The sequence below is a fragment of the Vicugna pacos genome, chromosome 36, assembly GCF_048564905.1.
Source record: "Vicugna pacos chromosome 36, VicPac4, whole genome shotgun sequence".
Classification (NCBI taxonomy): domain Eukaryota; kingdom Metazoa; phylum Chordata; class Mammalia; order Artiodactyla; family Camelidae; genus Vicugna; species Vicugna pacos.
This window is the reverse complement of record NC_133022.1, coordinates 314,451-336,357: the sequence shown is the minus strand read 5'-3', so window position 1 is coordinate 336,357 and position 21,907 is coordinate 314,451. Positions and strand designations below refer to the sequence as shown.

The following is a 21,907-nucleotide window of genomic DNA, read 5'->3' as shown; positions in this document are numbered from 1 at the left end:
TTCACTACCTCCCTACACGAGACTGTCTAAATGCTGCATGTGAACACTCAGAAGAGTCTGCCGTCGGTGCATCCGTGGGAACCTTGTAGTCCTCTCTCTGCTTCTGGACGATTCTGACGCCCTTATGAGACATGCACGCACTCCCCAGGGAGACACAGCGGCCCTGAACTGGGTGAACCTCATCTCCCAAGCACTGAATAAGTGACATCCTCCACCGATTTGTGACCAAGGAGATAAACCAGCAACGGATATTTCGAAACGCACACAGAAGTAATTTGGAAAAAGAGGACTACGCCTGGTGTCTGCTTTAAAACAAGAAGAATGCCGTGCAGGGGATTATATTCAGTGTCTTGTAATAAATCATAACGGGAAAGAATACGGACAGGAATATATGTGTGGCTGGATCACTGTGCTGTGCACCGGAAACTAACTCAACTTTCCTTCAATAAAATAAAAAATAAAACAGAGCTTGTCCTCAACTAATTGAACCTGTTCTCTAAGCTCTAGACAAACCACTAACGTCACCTCAAAACACAAGCATACAGGTGTTGTCAGGAAAACGGGTTATTAACTGAGTCTGTCTCACCGTCGATGTCCTTTTCCCGCCATAAAATCCGTGCTGCTGTAAGCAGTTGGCCCCGGAATCCACGTGAGCAGGTCTGCTGGCCTCCTGACTCTGCACACGTGTCTTGGGGACATCGTTGCCACCTGAGGTTCACAGCTGATTGACAGGTGTACCTGAGGACCGGTCCGTGGGTCTCCGGCCCCGAGCTGTGAGGAGCCAGGGCTCAGAGGAGTCGGTTCCTCGGACTTTCCTTGTCCCTGGGGTCATCCGTCCACCCATTTATTCACTTGTAACAAACGAGTTGTTTATGTCAGCTGTGCAGCCCCGTCCCTCCTAGTCCAGGCATCTCTGTCACTACTGTCCCCTCCTGTCCACTCCCGTCCCCTCCTGTCTGCGCTGAGTAGCAAATATTGACACGAAATCCATAAATGAAAACACAGCCTCTCCTGTTTTCTCATAACTCGTCCTTCCCGGGGATCTTCGGGGGTGAACGGTCTTTAAGTACATCTTTTGGTGCCGTTTTGGTCAATGTCATTTCCCTGTGGCCTTGTTAAGGGATGTGGACCCAAGAAAGTCCAAGTCTCTTCACAGGAAGGTGCTGAAATGAAAAGGTGCTCAACATCGCTAATGATCAGAGAAATGCAAGTCAGAACTACAATGAGGCATCACCTCACACCAGCCGGAATGGCCATCCTTCAAAAGTCCACAAATGACAAATGCTGGAGAGGCTGCGGAGAAAAGGGAACCCTCCTACACTGTTGGTGGGAATGCAGTTGGGTGCAGCCACTGTGGAAAACAGTGTGGAGAGTCCTCAAAAGACTAGGAATAGACTTACCATATGACCCAGGAATCCCACTCCTGGGCTTGTATCCAGAAAGAAATCTACTTCAGGATGACACCTGCACCCCAATGTTCACAGCAGCACTATTTACAACAGCCAAGACATGGAAACAGCCTAAATGTCTATCGATAGATGAGTGAATAAAGAAGCTGTGGTGTATTTATACAATGGAATACTACTCAGCCATGAAAAATAACAACATAACGCCATTTGCAGCAACATGGATGTCCCTGGAGAATGTCATTCTAAGTGAAGTCAGCCAGAAAGAGAAAAAAAATACCATATGAGATCGCTCCTATGTGGAATCTAAAAAAAAAATAAAGGATTCAAATGAACTTATTTGGAAAACAGAAACAGACTCACAGGCATCGAAAAGAAACTTATGGTTACCAGGTGGAAGAGGAAGGAGAGGGATAAATTAGGAGTTTGGGATTTTCAGATACACATTGCTGTATGTAAAACAGATACACAACCAGGTCCTGCTGTGCAGCACAGGGAAATATATTCAGTATCTTGTAATGGCCGATAATGAAAAAGAATCTGAAAAAAAAACATATATATATATATATATATGCATAACTGAATCACTTTGCTGTACACCTGAAACCAGCACAACATTGTAAGTCAACTATCCTTCAATTTAAAAAAACAAGAAAAGAAAAAGGACGCCCGTGGTGTTTCCTCGCAGAGCCTGGTCCAGCCTGTGCGTGGGTCGTAGGGAAGAGGCCCACGGGGCAGCCCTGCTCCATCGGCCAGCGTGTGACTTCCTGAGCTCTCAGGCTGCGACGTCCAGGGCCCCCTGCCCCTGGGGGCTGCCCCTCCCAGCTCGGCTAACTCCTAGAGACAGGAAGCCAGCCCCACCCCCACCCCCAGGGCGCCTTCCACATGTGATCTAACCTCCAGCCTCTTCCCCAAGGGGCTCACACTCGGGGCCACCATTCCTTTGCTGTGACCCCCCCGAGGCCAGGGACCAGACAGCAAGGGGCACCCCGGGGCCCCAAGCCCTGAAGTTACTCAAAGTACTAGTCCTCAGCCTGCACACCCTGCCTTACCTGATCCTCCCCACAGAAGCAGAAACCATGGTAAAGGCTCATTTGCGCACAGTGTCCTCTCCCTTGGACTGCTGGCTGACCCTGGCTCTTCCACCCGTGGCCCCTTCCTCCCGGGAGATGCGAGCAAAACCAAGTCTGCTTTTAACGGCAGTGGTCTCCTGCTCTGTCGGCCACATAATTCCTCGACGCTATGAAACGTGTGTCCCCAAGAGGGTCACGGTGACAGCACAGGACCGGTGTTCAACAACCGCAGCCCAGGCCTGTGCTCAGGGCCACATGTGCACTCCCACGTGACCCACGTGACAGCCCCGCAACACGGTGACATCGTGCCGCCAGGTGAAATGGGAAAAGCCACGGCTTACAGACAGCGCGTCCCCTGTCAAGGTCCCGACATGGGTGTTACCAGAGGTGGGGTCAGAGCCTCATCGGTCACCATGCTATAAGAATCCTCCACCTTCTGTGTTTCCTCATATTGCCTCCCACGGGAAGGCCTGACACCCTGCCAGTGACCCTTATAAAACCCATCCATCCTCTCTGGCCTGGTGTCCTCTTAGAGCTCTTTGCAAAGCCGGGGACGACATTTTCAAAGACATCCATCCAAGCTCTGCAGCGCGGCCCTTCTGCTCCCTGCCAGCCAGAGTGAAATTCTGCGGGGAGCAAATCCACAGCCTCACGCTGAATAATTCACCGATGCAATCTGCCAGCCCGCTAATTATTCCTTCAGCGAGAAACAACCAGATACTTGGATCATAATATTTTACCTCATCGCGGCACAAAGCGCCGAGGTGGCAGAGGGATCGAGACGCCAGGGTTTCTGCCTGTCAAGTGATGCTCGGGAAATTTACATACCGCTCAGTACACAGAAAAGGGGAGATGGACGCCTTCCTGTGTCATGAAATTATGGACTAATTTGAGACACAGGCAGTTGCAGGGACGCGCGGGGGCGAATCTATGTGTCAGCAACTCTTTGGTCACCGTGGAGACCGAGACAGATGTCCGTCTGGTGCTCACAGTCCAGCGGGAGAAGCAAGGCAAGTGATGACAACAACGTGGAGTGATGAGGATACAGGGGAAAAGTTGTCTGTCTCAGACTCTCAGGCTTTCTAGGAGGTAACGCTCAGCCTCAATTCTGCAGGGCCCCAAATTAGGAAGGCATGTCCCTCGGGGGACATCAGGAGCTCAGGCCAGGGGGTAACGGGGGAGAGAAACTCTGACCCCACGTTGGGTCTGTTTCCTTTACGTTCACCTCCATATCTACTGCTTCTGCTGCAAGTTAACCACTAAAGGGATGTTGCCCATCTGCTAAAATGACACACAACGGCCCGTCTCTGGGAACCCTGCCTCCCACAGAGAACCTTTGGGGCCAAGAGGAACTGCCCCAAACAGAGATCCGTCTTCAGCCACAGGAAGTCCACACTTCAGGACACCGACCTTCCAAGATCCTTTCACGCCAAGTCAGGATTCCCAAGAAAAGACCGTAACATTTTAACAAAACGAAAGCCGACAAACTACGGTTACCAGAAATTAAGTCACGTTAATTTCTGTCAGCTGACTACACTTTCCCAGTGAGACTCACCCATTTGGGAAGATGAACAATAAAATCGTGATTCTGATGCCAGTGCGGTAACTGTGGGTTCTCGAAGCGTGGGCTCCTGACCTCCGTGGTAAATTGGGTTCCTGTTGGAGGACCACCCCCACCCCCCGCTGCATCCCCAGTGATGTTCTATCTGTGTGCAGCTCTCGTCTCAGGACGTTTCCGGTGATGGCGTGGCTCCGACGGGCACTGGTCCGACACACGTAGTCCTGGCCCCCAGCCCCGGGCACCACGCGGGGGCCTTCGGCCTCAGGAAGGGAAGCCAGACGCAGTTTCTGCTTGCATCTCTGTTCGTATGGAAGGCGTCCATCCTCCCCAGACCTCCCCCAGGTTTCTCTCTGCTTCAGGCATGAGACTGTGAAACAGATTTCAGCACAAACAAGAATGTCGGTGGGACTCCAGGCACTTCTGAGCAGAGTGCCCCCAGTTCTAACGGCATGGGGGCCGTGTGACAGAGCGCCGGACACTGCTCGCACGTGGACACCATGGCCTCTCCAAGTCCGGGAGTAATTCAGTCCTTAGCAACCCTTAATAGTTGTGTGACGGGGGGCACCTTACAGACCGCCTCTGAGGCTTGCTTTTTGATTTGTAAAATGTACCTCATATTTATTTCATGAGCTCTAAATGATACAATATTGATTAAAAGCTCAGAGGATTTCCCGGAAACTCGGGGGCCTTGAAAAATACATAACAGTTATGATCATGACCTTCTTAATATTACGAGCGGGCTCTGCCTCCCGGCTCCTACCACAAGGCTCGCCCACGTGGGCAGCGGTCCTCGCCCCAGCGCTGCTGTGAACCCCCACTTGGGTTCCCCAGATCCTCCCAGACCCGCTCATCCGGGCTGCAGAGCTCTGGCTTGTCTTCACATCCCTTCCTCCGAGCTCCGCTTGGTGCTACCCCATCGCACACACAAGAGGCTAAAAGCAGACTTTCCAACCTCATGGTTCTGTTTTCTGTAAGGATGTCAAAGATGTTTTTAAAAATTATGTTATATCGTACGAACTAATGGGACAATTCCTCCAGGGCCTCAGAAAAAGAAAGAAACACCGTCCTCTTCAGCAAAATGTTTTATCTGTCTTATTAGCACCAGGGGGCACGTAAGAGGTCAGATTTTTTAAATTTCTGCCCCGCTGGCCACTCGCAAGTGTAAAGTGAAGTTTGTTTTCCATCTCCAGTATGTGTCTGTGACCTTTGGAAAGCATTGGAGGTCCTAACTTTGCTATTAAGCTTACTTTTTTTTTTTCTCTCCTTTGATTCAAATTGCATTCCTTTTTTAAAGTTGACATCTCTTCATAGTCCGGTGTCTTCCATCAGCCTCGTCAAGTACTTTGTAAAATGAAGTGGGATGCAGCGGATAAAGCTCGCTTTTTCATGGATGCTTTCCAGCTTTGATCAAAGAAGACACACAAAGCCAGTGATTTCCCCCAAACAGAAGCCCCCCAACCCCGTTCCGATGAAGTGCTCTGGGTCCACGTCCAGAACTCCTTCATCCGGCCTTTGGGATTCCAAGGCGGATCTTCCAGTGAAGGCCCATTCTTCACTTTCCGCCAATAAAGGGGACCCCAGAGTCCTTCACGTGTCCCGGGGACCCCCGTGCCCCTGCCTGGCCCGGCAAGTTCATAATTGAGCTTATTTCTCGATACCGGTTTCCCCTGCATTTAAGATCAGTTTTTGCAAAATGTTGGAGACAGTTTTCAGCGATCATTCGAGGAATGTCTAAATTTAATTAAGTCTGATTACACAAGGCAGGGTGAGAAACGTCTGCAATGGTCCACTGAGCTCTGGGTATTTAAATTAGCTCCCTGAGCATCACGGCTGTAATTCTTAATTTAAAGTCCGCACATCTCTATGGGATAGGTTTAACCTTTTTTTTTTTTTAAAGAACTGGGTCATTTTTGTAAAGGTTCTCAAGTCACTTCAATAGTCACCGTGTTATTAGCTGTAAAGGCAATTTTTAATGGCACACAAAGCGAAGAACTGAGAGTTCAGAGATGGAAGCTGCACGTTATCAGGGCTTATATTCTTTGGCAGTTAACGGCGCGCACGTTCGGAAGTGTTTTGAAATTTCGTTCACAGGCAGAACACAGGAACTGTGAGCTTCTGCCTTGAACTCTCTCTCAAAAGGAAATACCCTCTAGGTGTATCTGAAAGCAAACAATGGTTTGGTTTTTCAGTTTTCAGACGATATATGTGTGTGTATATCGCAAAATTCTGAAAATATTTTAAAATCTGGACAACTACACCTTCTCGACTTACTTCTGGGGTATCAGTTTGTCTGGACACAAGCTGTCACCAAGGCTGTTGCCCCAGAATCACACCCCTGCTCCTCCCTCGAATGGAAACCAGTGGCTCTTGTCTGAATTTCAGGAGCCAGAGTGGAAAAAAAAAAAACAAAAACAAAAAAACAAGAACCAGGCAGAACCAGCCGGGCCCAGGAGGACGTCCAGGAGAGCTTGAGCCTCGCTGTCCGCCCACTGCGATGCGCTAGCTGCTGAGTGACACACCCACTGGCGCCAGGACAGGTGACGGTTGCCATGACAACCACCGGAAAACCCCGTACAAGGACTGGAAAGGAGACTTGCATCAGTTCCAGGTCCGCACGAAACACATGAACGTCCCTCCCTCTCTATCCAGCTCCCCCTCCTTTGCCTCCGCCCTCCTGCATGTTTGGTGTCTCCACCTGAACGGGCTTAGGAAGTTGATTTGCAAATGAGGTTTTCCCCATCTCCATTCCAGTGCTGTTCCAGCCTCAGGGTCGACTTGGTTCTTGGCTGTGCAAATCCGATCGGAAATGGAATGTCTCTGATCGAGACAAGGGGTCTCAGCCTGGCCTAAGACCCCGGCATGGGTCCAGGCAACCAATGTGGGAACAAATTAAGAAGAATAATGTCATCACAGTCCACCCCAGTGGCATCGCCGCTCTACTGGTTCCCTAAGGGACTCAGGAAGGTCATGTTTCTATAAGGACGCTCTGCTCTGCCAACAATGTATTCATCGTAGCAATCAAAAAATAATTTCACTTTCGACACTGAACTTTTAAAACCTGCATCTCAAATAGAATGAGCAATCACATTAGACGTTTTTACCTTTGACGACATTCATTTCCAAAAGCTTTGCTCCGAGTCCGGGAATTGAATTTATTAAAAAAAAAAAAAACTGAGCTACACTGATTCTCTATCTGAAGCATACAAAAAAAAAACCTGATATGCACTGTAAAATGATTATAAATCAATAAAAAATGTTATATTGTTAAAAAAAAAACACTGATATGACACTCACAGTATTTAAGTTTTTACTGTTGTTCATCCACGATCAGAGCCAATATACAAAGCGGCTGTCTCTCTTTCTGTGCAAATACAGAAACCCTGCAATTGCAAACGAGCCTGAACAATAAAATAATTTGTCATAAGATCTTAAAAAAAGAAAAAGAGAAGAAAAGGAGTTTGGTCGATCTAGGGTAAGAGGCTGTCAGAATGCCCGGTTGAGGGTGGTCACTGCTAACTTGTGACCTAGAAACGGATGCTCTTGAGCAGTTCGTTTTCCGATTTATTTGCACCTGATCCCTGAGTTCACTGCAGCCCCATCCGCGACTAGACGAGGTCTGTGCCAATTACAAGTTCACCTGCAACAGCTTTGAGACACGGAAAATCGATACTAAAGGTTTGCTAATTGCTCACCTCCTTCCTCATCTCATTCCTTTAAAAAGAATTTTTTTTTTTCCCTTTGGAGCTCATGGCGAAGGAGATGATTATTTGCTAAACAGGAAAGCACGCTTCAGACGGAGGGCCACACAGCTCACCTCCGTCCACGCCCATCACCTCCCCGGGATCTCCCGTCCTGCCAGAGCGGCTGCTGCGTCTTTGCGGGATGACGACTGCATCTTCCTGCTGATTTTTTCAAAAAGGATTTTGAAATTTTGGATTTTTTCCCCCCACTTTGTGAGGCCCTGGAAAGGCAGCCTGAGTTGAAATCATGGGAGACATTCAGGTAAGTGTTCCTCTGTATCCCCTGCACGCGCCTCCAGAACACAAGACAAATTTGGGTCCGTTTGATTAGATTTTGTGGGCAAAATGTTACAGGGAAGGCTGTTACGGGGGGGGCCCGTCTTGCAGGCACTGGATTTCATTATTATTACTATTATTTTAAAAACCAAATTTACATCCTCTTACAAAGTTCTTCTAAAGGCTGGATCGGACCAAAATAGCTTTCTTTAAAACAAATATCCTTTTCTTCTGCCCTCTGCTCATAAAATCTTCATGAATGAGCCCTTCCTCGAGACTTTCCGTTCCTCCTGGGCCCCGGAGGGAGCTGGCTCCATTTCTTTATTATTCTGATGCTGTATTTTACATAATGAACAGCGGGCTGTCTCGGCGAGCAAGGTTCCCGGAGCCTGGGGCCTGCAGCCCTCGGGCGGGAGATGTCCCTGCCACTCACGGCGGGTCAGAGCGCGAGGAGGAGGTGGGGTGGAGGGTCAGGAAGGTGTTTGCAACAGCTGGAAAGACTGGACTGCCTTCCTGGGTCTCAGGGAGCTTGATACCGTCCTTCTCTCAGAGTAAGGGCAGGACCCTTGGTCTCATTTAGAAGGGACAGACCTTGGAAACATGCAAAGGGATGTTAGTTGACAGTTGAATGTACACAGCCGCCTGCAGGCACAGGCGAGGACGGGAGAACGGGGGTGGGGGGACAGGGCAAGTTGTGTGCCCTGGCTCTGGGGACATCCACTGTCGCCCGGGAAAAGAGCAGGTCATGGCGGCCTAGGCCGAGGCCGGACACCTGCCGCGTTTTCTGTGACGGTGCAAAGCACGCAGAAAGCAGGGCGCAGGCCTCGGCACTGACCCTTGAAAGCAGGTGGGGTTTTGTTCGTTCCAGGAACGCTTTGATGCTTTCCCAGCGGAGGGAGTGACCCGGGATGTGGCCCCGTCTCCGGGTGGGTTCAGCCCAGAAGGCTGGCTGCAGGGGGGCCGGGGCCCTGCGGGTGGGCTGGGAGGCTGGGTGCGCGCTGGGCCTGTCCAAGCGGCCGCCAGAGGCCTTTAAAAATCCAAATAGTACGAGATAAACAACTTTCAGGGTTTGGGGGGGACACGTGTGTGATACTTCTTGTCAATATTAATCACGTGCATTCGACTTTCCAAAGCATATCCCCTGCTTTAAATAATATATATGTTTTAATTATTAAAGGCAAGCTCATGTGCATTCTCTCCCATTTTATCTGTTGCCTCTTCCAGATGTGCCAAGTGATGTCCAGATGTGGCCGCAGCAGCGGGTGGAGCGGAGCCAGCAGCCCAGCCTCCCCCAGGCCCCGCTTCCCGCACTTCATGCATCTCTCCAAGCCCCGCAGGGGAAGGGGTGCGGGCCGGGTCTTCAAAGAATAACTGTTCCTCTTGTTTTAAGTGTTTTAAGATGAGAGAACGTCTGAATTAACCAAGGAACGGAAGGCGGTCCTCTCGGTGCAGCCAAAGAGGATGGCTGAGGAAGGATGCCCGAGACTCGCCGGCGTCAGTGGCAAAGACCGACAGACGTTTAACCATGACAGCCTCTTCCAGTCCTCCGGTCCAGTTTGGAAAGTGTTTCTCTCTGAATCGAGCTCCCCAGACTCTGAAGGCTTCTGAGAAATAGCTTTAAAGTCATAAAGGTCCGTCTTGTATCGCACCCCCATCTTTCAGTGTCCACCCACTTTTTTTTTTAATGAAAAAACAATTTTTTTTTTTAGTGGAGGTAAGGGGATCGAACCCAGGACCTCGTGCACGTTAGGCGGGCGCTCCACCACTGAGCTACACCCTCCCCGCCTGCATCCACCTTTTGAGGTGACCTGGATGCAGGCGCACCTGCATCGGATGCTCTCAGGGGGCGGAGTCTAAAGGGCACCTTTGTACCCACGGCGACCTCACCTCCTCCGTGAGTGGTTCCAGCTACACTGAGCACCAGGTCCCAACGCAGGTTAACCAGGGACCCTCTTTTCAGAGACCCACAATTCTTCTTTTCTAAAAGAGGGGAGTGCGCCCAATTAATCGCGGATGCTTTTTCCCCCGGTTTAAGTAATGCTTTCCTCAATCCTGGCTGACGGGGTTTCTCATAGACCCTCGGTCAATGGGTGATTAAAGGTAAATTCAGGTCCCAGCTGTCAAGATGCCCCCATTGTAACTGCCCTTAAGTGACGCCATCTGGTTTAGGAGAGATGAGAGGCAGTTTTCAGAACCGGTGCTTTACAGACACCTCCTGGGGTCACGGGCTCTTTTTCATACCTGAAGTTTATCTTCCTGAAGGACAAGGAAAGGGTCTGGGGTTTTGCTGTTGGCGTAGGAGCACAGTGCGTCGTCTGATCCACAAAGCGGGCACTGCACGTCCCGTGGCCGCCCCCGCTGGCTTGGGGACAGGCTGGACACACTGTGCACGGGAAGCACCCGCCTTCACACCGTCCACCCCGACAGCTCACTCCTCCCCGTGCGCATCCCCGCTAAGGGTTCTGAGGTGGTTCAAGCTACCTCTGGTAGTGGTGCCACTGATCACGCTGTGGATTCGGAGAAGATGCCATTTGCCTCGGATGAACTGCTTGCTTCATTGTATGTGGGGACAACTGACTTCCCTTCCGCTGAGGACATGGGCTGGACATTCCTGAAACTGCTGTGTCAATGACCAGGCAGCTTTTAACCGACAAATGATAACCAAGCAGTGTGGATGGGTAATCAGCCTTCCAGAGCACAGAGCGCCTTGCCTGTGAAATACGCCGGGAATCCTGACCTCTTCTGCTGCTCTGGGCCCTCCTCCTGCCTGAGGCGGGGTGACCCACCGTGGTGACAAATTTAGGGGCCCTTTGAAAGAAAATCTGGTGCTGGGGGGCACTTTGTTTTTTTTCCTTTTGCTTGTTTTTTTGAGGGGAGGATGTAATTAGGTTTATTTATTCTAATTTTTTTAATGGAGGTATTAGGGATGGAACCCAGGACCTCGTGCATGCTAAGCACGCGCTGTACCACTGAGCTACACCCTCCCTCCCCACCTCCAGCCACTCCGTCCCCGGGGGAAGATCGCCCACCTGCAGGGGCAGACTCTGCAGAAGATGAGCAGATGCCACAAGGGGCCAGGGATTCAGCCGCGAGGTTGCACCTGCCTCGCTCCAGAGCCGCGGTGTCCCACACCCCTTCTTCAAGGAGTGCAGTCTGACTCGACCATGCAGAATGTTGAACGAAGGGCATCTTTCAGTAGAGCTTAAAGCCCCATCAGGGGGACCGCTTCCATCGTGATGTTCCATTTCTGGCACCTCGTTGCCTCGGGATTAAATCTGACCCCTAACGTGGCGTGAAGGTGGTTCATGGGCCAGTCTGTGCCCATCCTTCCGTCCCCGCCACCAGGCCCCAGCTGGTGGGACCATCCCAGCCTGCAGACGGGGTGCCTTCACCCCCCACCCCGACCGCAGCCCTCCCCACTCCCCTTCAGCATCCTCGTCCGGTGGGGAAGTCTCCCTTCCCGTCGCACGACCTGTTCCCTCTTTGCCATTTCATCTCCCGTGGATGGACACGGATCAGTCAACGTCTGTGAATCGAATTAATGAAACTCCTCTGAACCCGCTGCGTTACTTAATTGTCACAGGACATCGTAGCTGTGGCTGGAGTCACTGTGTCCATTTCAGAAAGGACCCGGGAATCCAGGCTCCTCGGTCCAGCTGTTAATCTGGAGACCTCACTCTGTTTAGGGGCTGTGCGGTAATTCACGTGGTTTTCATGTCAATGACTTTCAACCATCAAGAACCATTTAATCAACTCTACTTCAATAAAAACATAAAAGCCAAAAAAAAAAAAAAATAAAGCACCTTCTGAGTGTTACAATTAAAAAAAAAACCACTTAAGTTCTCTTTAAAGTTATTAAGAAAGCAGAGAAGTATAATGCATTGCAGGAAAAAAGAAGTCATCCAACTATTTTAAAGGTTACATGAATATTCAAACAGTGGGCGTCATTTTCTACAAATTAAATTAAGAAAAGGTTAAGGTTATCCTGAAGCCAGAGGTTTCAAACTGTGCGTAACCTTCTGGAAAACCACAGGGCGATCTGTATCAGAAGCAGAAAAAAAACGTTCCAAGCCTTTGACCCGATTACCTCACTCCTGGGATTACATCCTAATGAAACAATTGAGCAGCAAACAGAGGCCGCGTACACGGGACGTTTACTGAGCTGGTCCTCAGGCCCCCCGCCTCCCTCCCTCCCTCGCCACCTTCATCGTAATTCAAGTCAAACAGCAGACAGCTTATTTCCAGAACCGCGTCCCCTCCAGACGGTGAGCTCATTAAGGGCAGGCACCGCATCCTGAGTCATCTTTGGGTCCACAGTGAAATACATATAAGGGTCTACGTGTTTTATAAAAGTAACATATACGCACATGCACGCACGCACCCAGACTCCAACAAAAATCTAAAGAAAACCTCCAAACATTGAACAAAAGCGCCAAATGTTCAACAAAAGAGCATCTCTAATTGCAGCGTCTGCACGACCCTTCCATCAGAAGACAGTGTGGGGCGAGCAGACACACACGACTGTGCATAACGGAGGTAAATGTTAAGGACCTGCTGCAAAGCACAGGGAACTGCATTCAACTTCTTGGAACAACCTATAAAGAAAAAGAATCAAACGGAAAAAAAAATACATGTATGTCTGTGTGTAACTGAGTCACTTTGCTGCACGCCTGCAACTAACATTATTATCAACCACCCTGCAATAAAAAATAATAGAATTAAATTAACTTGCTTTAGGAAACAGGACAGAGAAAGTTCTCCAGGTGTGGGCATGAGAGCGCACGTCTTTGTAAAGAAGGGACCCCAGGCCTGGTCCTGGGGAAGGTCCAAGGTCACGGTGGACAGTGGACGTGGCCATGCCTGTCGGAGGCCAGTCTGCGACCTGAGTCCCAGCTCTGTCTGAAATCCAGGGCTGTAGGAAACATCCAGATAAAGCCACTGGAAAAGACACTTTTTTTCCGCCTGGAAGTTTAGCAAATGTGCTGAACTCAGAGAAGGGCTTCATCGTGATCATGGGGGGAAGTCTGCACCTAACTTGCTTTACTGACCTGAAGAGTTCAGACTCTCGCCACAGTGTTTGCGGACACAAGTGTCATTTTAAGCGACCCGCAAATTTACAAAGAGGAGCCGCTCACGGAGAGCCCTCAGGAGGAGATGAGAACAACATTAAGTTCCTGAACTCAAGAGATCAAAACCTACCCACCCCTTCTGTTTGTCCAGCTTGGCAGAGAGGAGCTCTGAGAGCTACCTGAGTCTCTCTCCTGAGGACACGGGCCATCCCAGCCTGGCCGGGGCCACCGCGAGCCCAGCGTGGATGTTAGCTGAGGACGTGATGGGGTGTGTTGCGGGGGATCCGAGCGCTTCTCTGAAGCAGGAAACTGATGCTCGCGGGGCTCCATCAGGACTAACAGAGTGCCACCCGAATCCTGTTGCCACAAAACCAAAGCACAGGGACCCAGCAGACACACGGAGAAGAAATATGCTAGCACTTTGGTTCAGGTCGGAAAAAGCCAGGAAGAAGATGGATAGAGGTTTTACACCAAAAAATAAATTTATTTATGTGTTTTTTTTTTAGGAAAATGGTTCACGAGGAAGTCATTTCCTCCAGTGCGTTTGTCTCTGTAGGTAATATTTATTAAGTTTATGGTTTTTTTGGCTCTGGCTGCCAGAAAGCTCACGGTCTTTAAAACCGAGCTGTTACTAAACACAGGATGAAGGCAGGCATCTATCTGCAGTAAGTTTTCCTTGCTGGCCATTCAACAATTATTCTCTCTCTGCCCTGAGCGTTCCATTTTAAAAATATTACTACATGTTGCATGGTTCTAGAAGCTCCAAAATCTCTAGAAAAACAACAAACACGGAATCATGCATTTGAAAAATGCATCCAGATCTCAAAAAGATCCTCGCTGGGTGCTTCTCATGTTAAACTCGACGGGGAGGAAATAATCAAAGAGGGAGAAAACAAGGGCCTCAAAGGCGTGGATGTCCAAGGGTGGTCCCCAGGCCAGCAGCCCCATAAACGCCGAGGCACACATTAAACGTGCAGATTCCCAGGCCCACGGCCAGACCTACTGGATCAGGGACTGTGGGTGGCCGAGGAGGGGCCCAGGAAGTCTGAGTGCTCACAGGCCCTGGAGGTGTGGTGGGGTGAACCCTGTGTCCTAGAGTCTGGGGTCCCAGAAGACCACAAGACTTGCAGGAGGTCTGGAGACCCCTAGCGACGCTCATGCTCCCTGCATCTGCCGCCCCAGGTCCCGGGAAGTCGGGTCCTCACGAGGAAGAGTCTAGAATGACCCGGCGAAGTGTAGCACATGATGGAAGCAGAGAGGGACCTACGTGGGTGGAAGAAGAGTTGTGGGCGGAGCTGTATTTCCCTGCCGCACCCAGGGGCCCCGAGCACAGGAAGTCTGCAAAAAGCCACGGGCACCCGTGGGTGTGTGTGTGTGCGGTGCAGTTAATCCATCCTCCGATTCCAGCTCTCGGCCACCTACATAAACTTGCCTTCTTTAGACTTTGCAAACACACAGGATCACACACTATTTGGTCTTTGAAACTACCTTCTTCCATTCAGGATAATGTTTTTAAGATTCAACCCCGTTGGCGCATATATTTCTTTTTATTGGTGAATAATAGCCCACTGAATGGGTATTAACCGCACGTTTATTTGTTCTCCAACTGACGGCCATTCAGATTATTTGCCTAAGGAGAATCCTGCTATGAATATTCACATAGACGTAATGCTGTGGACGTTCTCCGTCTTCTGGGACTGAGTTCCAGGAGGGAATGGCTGGGGCAGACGGGAAGTTCTCGTTTCGCTTTTTAATAAAGTTCCCCACCGCTGAGCCGGCGCGGGTAGACCAGTTACCTGACCGTGTCTCCGATTTTCATCTCCCTGAGGACCAAGGAGGCTGCGCATCTGATTCTGGGCTAATTTACCATCCGTTGACCTTCTCTGCGGAAATGTTTGCCCATTTTGTTTCGGGTTGTTTACCTCTTTACTGAGTTGCATGCGTTGTTTATAAACACTGCATGCCGGAATTCTTCACCGGTGCATCATTTGTAAACATTTTCTCACCGCCGGTCGCTTGCATTCTCATTTTCGTAATGATGTGTTTTGAAATGTGACACTTTTAAATGTCTACGCGATCCAGTTTATCGGCTTTTCTTTTTTTTTTTTTTTTCCTTTGAGGAGCTGTGATTTCGGTGTTGAATCTAAGAACTCTTTGCTCACCCCAAGATCATGGAAATGCTCTATTTTTTATACAAAATGTTATACAAAATTTATATACAAATGTATCATTTAAACTCTTACATTTAGGTCTATGATTTATTTTGAGTTAATGCTTGTAGATGGGGGTGATCTAAGTAAAGATCTAAGCTTTTTTTTCTGTTTATTTTTTTTTTCCATAAGGATCTCTATCTCCCAAATGGCCCCGGCACCGTCTGTTGAAAAGTGTTTGCATGAGATCGGTGTCATTTCTGCGGTAAGAATTTTGGAAAAATTCAACGTGGAGGCCACACGGGAGCAGGCTTTCCTTGTGAGAGGGTCTTGATGTGAATCTGACACACACACCCACACACCCCATTCCCTCCTGTCCAACTCCCTGCATGGGGTTTGCGTATGACCTCAGCCTGCTGTGTGAAAGCCGCAAGGGGAAACACAGAACTCTGTCTGATTCTCAGTGCCGCTCACACATCCCCCATGAAGGCGCTTCTGATCATCTAAAGTGTCATTTGGCTTAAAAGCTTCATAAAAGTTTCCATTTTCCTCCCCAAAACAGCCCTATTCATTTCCTTGTGGACAGAAAGCTGCAGATAACCAGCGTCCAGTGGCGCAGACTGCCTGAAGGAGACACACCATCTTTCCACCCAGGGCCTTTGTGCTTTTGGGGGTCCATCGTCCCCCCGGGGTGTGCTGCTCCACCCACCTTGGAGAACCAGCGCTGGACCCCGGCATCAAGGTCCTACGGTGGTCAGTTTCCTTCCTCTGAGCACAAAAAGGCAGACAGTGCGCCTGCATGCAGAGCGAGGCTTCCCGGGTCTGATGCTCACGGGCGCAACCAAGACGAAGGGCGCCCGGCACCAGAGATAAACCTGAAATTCTCCACGTCAATACAACACTCTTTGTATCATTAGGGAAAAAACCCCAAACCAGTCCCCCCACAAACATCCATTTTTATCAAAGCAAAGCCTGGGGAGATGGCTGTGTACAAGCCCACAGAGTGGATACATACTAACTCATCTGTGGCGAGCGATGATTTATTTATTATTATTTATCTACAGCCCGGGCATTCCTGGCTTCAGACTCTTGCTCCTCGGTCGCAGGTGACTCGCGCAGCTTGCTGCTGAACCGCGACTTTCCGTCCTAACGGTGCCACAGGTCAAAACATTAACAATATGATGAACCGAAGACGACCTCCTGGGGTCAAGGGCTAAGGCCTCCATGTCCACGGAAGGAGCTTAAAAGACGTATTGCTGAACGAAAGAAGCCAGTCTGAGAAGGCTGCAAACCGTACGATTCCAGCCAAGTGACACTCTGGAAAAGGCACGGCTGCAAAAGCAATGAAAAGGTCGTGGTTTCCAGAGGTTTGGGGAGAGGGAGGGAGGGAGGAACAGATGGAGCACAGGGGATTTTTAGGGCGATGAAATTATTGTGTGCGACACCATAGTGGTGGCCACATGTCACTATGCATTTGTCAAAGCCCATAGAATGTGCACCATCAAGAGTGAGCCCTCATGTAAACTGTGGACTTTGGCTGATAATAATGTGTCCACGTTGGATCATCGATGGCACCAAAGATGCCACACTGACGAGGGATGTTGAGGGTCGGGGAGGACATAGGTGTGGGTGGAGAAGGCTCTGTGCCATCTCTCTGTATTTTCTGCTCAGCTCTGCTATGAGCCTGAAACTGCTCTAAAAGAATAAAGTCTATTTAAAAAATTTTTTTAAAAAGTTTAATTTTACATAAGGCATCACCTTTTATGCCCCGTGACCTGTGCTCCATCAGACGTGGACTCTTTTTTCTTACAAAAACCTTGCTTTCCGTGGGCAGCGGCAGAGAAGGATGGCCATATATTATTCACTGATCCCAACCAATTATTACAGAATGTTTGTTTCTCATGGAAACTGTTCTCATTTTTCAAGCCTGTTTTGTTTTTTTTTAACCAAGACGTCCAAACACCATTTGCCCGCTCACAGTGGGAATACCCCAGAGCTAGAGCTGGATGAAAGCCACGTTATATCCAGTGAACACGTTACCACAAACCTTAAGACGACTTTTGTGATTTGACGCATTTAAATTTATTTCTAGGTGTCTTCCTGGGATGTTCTGATGTAACTGGATCAAACCTTTTCATCCAAATCCTTTTGTAACCTGTAACCCTCCTTAATATAGTTGTAAGAAACATGCATCCTTCACGCCTCTCTGTACCTTATTCGTACAGATTTTATTTTTGAACGCTTTTTGCTTATTCAAAAAAAAATAAAATGATGTCTTCATGTAAAACCTGAGTACAAACAAACAAAAAAAAGAATGGCTTTAAGATTTTATCAAAATTTTTAACCTAGCCACACACCATGGGCAAAGAATTAATTCAAAGAATTTCTAAAGTGGGCTAAATCCTAAGGGCGAAAAGATCCACACACATAAAAAAATTCTTTAACGTCCCTCAGCAGGTGTGTATCCTGCGTGTGTGTCACGGGAAAGGACAAAAGAGTAAATGAATGGACGGTGCTGGATTATATACAGACAGGGACGAAGACAGAGATCAAGACAGAGCAAATGTGCCAAAATGTTAGCGACAGGCCGATACAGCGAACGGCGTACAACCGTTCATGGTGCAGTTTTTCAACTTGTCTGTAGCTTTGAAACGTGTAGAAAGCTTCAGAGGATCAAAAAAATCCTCAGGGTTTGACATCGCGTCTCCCCAGGTTTTGCAAACATCCCAAGGGGAGCCCCCTGACCGACACCAGAGCTTTGTCTCTGAGCGGAAGGGACAAGGGGAACACACAGCACGTTGGACACTGAAGGTGCCAAACGTCGGGACGACTGGTACTCGGGCCGTTGCTGAATGCCCTCCAGCCACTGAGAGGCTGGGCCGCCCGCCACCTGCTGCCTGGACCTCGCCATCCCGGTGCCCTAACCGAGTCCACGTCCCCCCACCCCACGGCTAGAGCTGTCAATTTATTTTTTAAAGAGTTTGTGCACGCTCAACGGGCTCCCTGCTCTCAGCCTTGAGGGATGGTCCCCCGTCTTCATAACTAATGTGCCCAGAAGAGCAGCCAGCCCCACAGGCAGTGCCCTCTGGAGCATCTCCGGACACTGTCCACCTATGTTCAGAGGTCGCCGTCCGGCTCCACGCTGATTTCAGCCACCCACCTCGCAGGCTGGCCGGCTGCCTCTCTTGAGACGCCCAGGCCAGGGGCTCGCTCCGTCTCCCTGAGATGCTCCGTCCCCGCCTGTGTCCCAGCACCACGCATGGGGGCCACGCAGAGACAGTCCCATCCCAGTCCTCAGGGGACACGTTCGTGGACTTGAAGACGCGGTCATGTCCCTTCCAAGCTGCACTCAGATGCTCTATCAAACCGGCCCCTCCCGGAGCCCCAATCCTTAATCCCATCCGCCCCGGGAGCACACTCTTGTCAATGCGCCCTTAAGGTGATGACCCGATGGGCCCCCCTACTCTGCGAGCCACATCGTCCTCGCCATTCGGGAGGAGGGAACAGCTTCCCTGCACGATCGGGGACGCCCTGCCATCTCGCTCGCATCGTGCAGACGCGGCTTTTGATCCACCCACCTCGGGCTCTCTTCCCACCTTCTCTTCCCGCCCAGGCTGCTTATGGAAAATATTCCGCCGTGTTCCAAGTGTCACCTGCTTAGTAATGAAAAATTAATGAGCCCAGCCAGCGTGTTTGATTTTTGTCTTGGAAACGGAGAAACTGCTTTGCAAGAACAAACAAAGCAAAATTAAAATAAGGGACTTCCTTCGATAGTGGAAATTGAATTTCTCCCCAGAGAATGTCTTAACGCCTGTAAAGCCGGGGCAGGGGGGGTGCTGAGACCGGTGAGAGCCAGCCTGCATCCCTGCAGCCCCGCACCCGCCGGCCCCCCGGGGCCCCGCGGTCAGAGATGCGTGCGAGTGATGCGGCGCAGGTCCCGGGGCCCTGCACGCCCGGGTCCCCAGGAAGCCGGCGGGGACCGCGGGCGGGCGGGGGGCACACCTACCGTTCTTGCAGATGGGACAGCACTGGTCGGGCTCGTACACGGGGTCCACACACTCCGTCTGGGGACACGCGGACACCGTGCACAGCACTTCCCCGCTGGCCTCACAGCGGCACCGTTCGCACGGGGACACCTGAAACACAGGCCACGGTCAGGGTCAGCGTCAGCGTCCTCACCGCACAACATACAGACGTACCCAGCCCCGGGGTTTAGGGGGGTCCCCTCGGCGTAAACACTGGGTGGCCCCCCGGGGTCTCTGTCTCCCTCTCTGCTCCCCACGGAGCAGCTAATTTTTAATTCGTCCACATAATGAGCTTTCTGTTGAAGACAAGTGTGTTTCTCTGAAGTGCAACAATCAAGGCAGCGTATTGAATTCTTGCCCGAGCAGCAGGCATCCTGCCGGTGACCCCCGTCCCCGCATCTCCGTGTTGAAGCGGCAGGACCGGAGAGGAAGGGGCGGGGCTGAGGAAGGAGCCGGGGGCCCGGCCAGGAGCTGTCTGGATGGGACCTCTCTTAACTCCCAGGCGACCCTAAACTGCACCTACCAACACGACCCGCCCTATTTACGGACGAGGAAACCAAAACTCGGAAGCATCAGGGAGCTGGCCGTGGGCAGACCCTTCACCAGAGGCAGGGCTCCGGCTCCCAAGTCCGTGGTGGTGCCACTCCCCTCCAAGGCCTCGCGTGGGTCAGTCCCTTCCATCACCCAGTGTCACCTGGTCCTCCCGCATCCTGGCTCCAACTTGCCTCCAGCCACTGGCCCCAGTTCTATATTTTGGGTCACTCCAATGGCACGATGGCCGTTCCTGGAAAGGCTGCACCCTGCCAAGGAATCCTCCTAGAAACAACTCTTATGGACTACGATGTGGATGGATCTTTTTCCTGGAAACCACCCACGCGGTGACTTTTCATCTGGGTTGACCCATGACCAAGCAGAAACAGCACATGCAGACCCAGCGATCGGAAGCAGAAGCAGAAGCTGGAAATATGTGCTTTAGAGGACGCTGGACATGGGGGCTGTCAAACCGAGCTTCCCGGACAGGGAGGCCGGGTTGGCAGGGTCACAGAACACATGTGACTCTCAGCGATGCAGTCTTTGTCTACAGACGAGAAAAGGGAGAAACAGAAATCTCCACTGGATGGCCTGCTTATTTCACGAAGCAAAAGCTCGATTTGTACTGAAAGGCATGTTTCTCAGGCGCCAGGCCACAGTCAGCCCAGCTGGGAGTCAGGACTCAAGGGTGTGTGTCTGTGTGTGTGCGTACATGTGCACTCTTAAAAAATAATGGATAGGTACTACTTTATATGAAATAGGTAAATTGCAAAGACCTGTTGTACAGCACAGAGAACTCTATAGATACACTTAGTCTTTTTCAGATGCTTTTCCATTATAGGCTGTTACAAGGTGTATCTACACAACAGCCAAGACATGGATGCACTAAATGTCCATCGACAGAGGACTGGATAGAGAAGCAGCGGTGTATTTATACAATGGAATACTACGCAGCCACGAAAAAGAATGAACTCACGCCATTTGTGGCACCATAGATGGACCTGGAGATCATCATTCTAAGTGAAGTATGTCAGAAAGAGAAAGACAGATATCATGTGGTATCACTTATATGTGGAATTTAAAATATGACACAGGTGAACTTATTTATGAAACAGAAAGAGATTCACAGATATAGAAAACAAACTCATGGTTACCGGGGGTGGGGGGAAGGGGGCTGAGGAGGGATAAATTAGGAGTTTGGGACCGGCAGACACACACTACAGTACACAGAATAGATAAACAGCAAGGTCCCACTGTGCAGCACAGGGAAGTGTTTTCAATATCCTGTAATAAGCCATAATAGAAAAGAATATATATATATGTTTAACTGAATCACTATGCTGTGTGCCAAAAACTGACATAATATTGCAAATGAAGTACAGTTAGAGAGGAAGAAAGGAAAAAAGAAAGGAGGGAGGGGGAGAGAGAGAAAGAGAAAGAAAGAAAGAGAAAGGAAGGAAGGAAGGAAAAGAAGAAGGAAGGAAGAAGGAAAGAAAGAAAAAGAAAGAAAGAAAGAAAGAGAAAGAAAGAAAGAAAAGGGAGGGAGGGAGGAAAAAAAGACTAAAAATCTGTAGAGCGTGGCCACGGACAACATCTTGCTCTGATTTGCATCACAGACTTAGAAGCTACAGCCAGTCTCACAACAATATAAAGGCATGTATTTCAACCACATTCTTTTTTGGTGTATATATAATTTTTATTGAAGTGTAGCAGAGAGCAGGTTGAACGTGACTCCCACCTGGTCTGTGTCCCAAACGTCCTTCCACCCTGGAAGGCAGAAACGACTTTCGCACGACATACAATGCCCTTCTTGTCTGATTTCTGGCGCTCAGCACGACGGCTCTGAGATCCGTCCATGTGGGAGCACACACCAGTACTTCTTTCCCTTGGATAATGTCCCACTGAATGGATGTACCACAGGTCCTCTATCCACTTTCTTGTTTAGGGACGTTTGGGTTGTTCTTGTTTCAGGCTGTGACCAAAAAAGCTGCTCTGAAAATTCATGCACACACACACACACACACAAGAAACTGATTTCTAGACATTTCCTCCAGCTCCCTCCTGTCTACACAGCAG

The 21,907-nt window shown here is 49.9% G+C and overlaps 1 protein-coding gene across 4 annotated transcripts in view; it reads right to left on the bottom strand.

Moving 5' to 3' along the window:
- Positions 1-21,907, bottom strand: part of VWC2 (von Willebrand factor C domain containing 2) — a 46,912-nt gene that overhangs the window by 8,331 nt on the left and 16,674 nt on the right. For all 4 annotated transcript variants that reach the window (XM_072955496.1, XM_072955495.1, XM_072955498.1 and 1 more), the window contains exon 3: positions 19,282-19,411. In XM_072955496.1, coding sequence (XP_072811597.1) covers positions 19,282-19,411 — 130 coding nt within the window. The remainder of the gene's footprint in view (positions 1-19,281; positions 19,412-21,907) is intronic.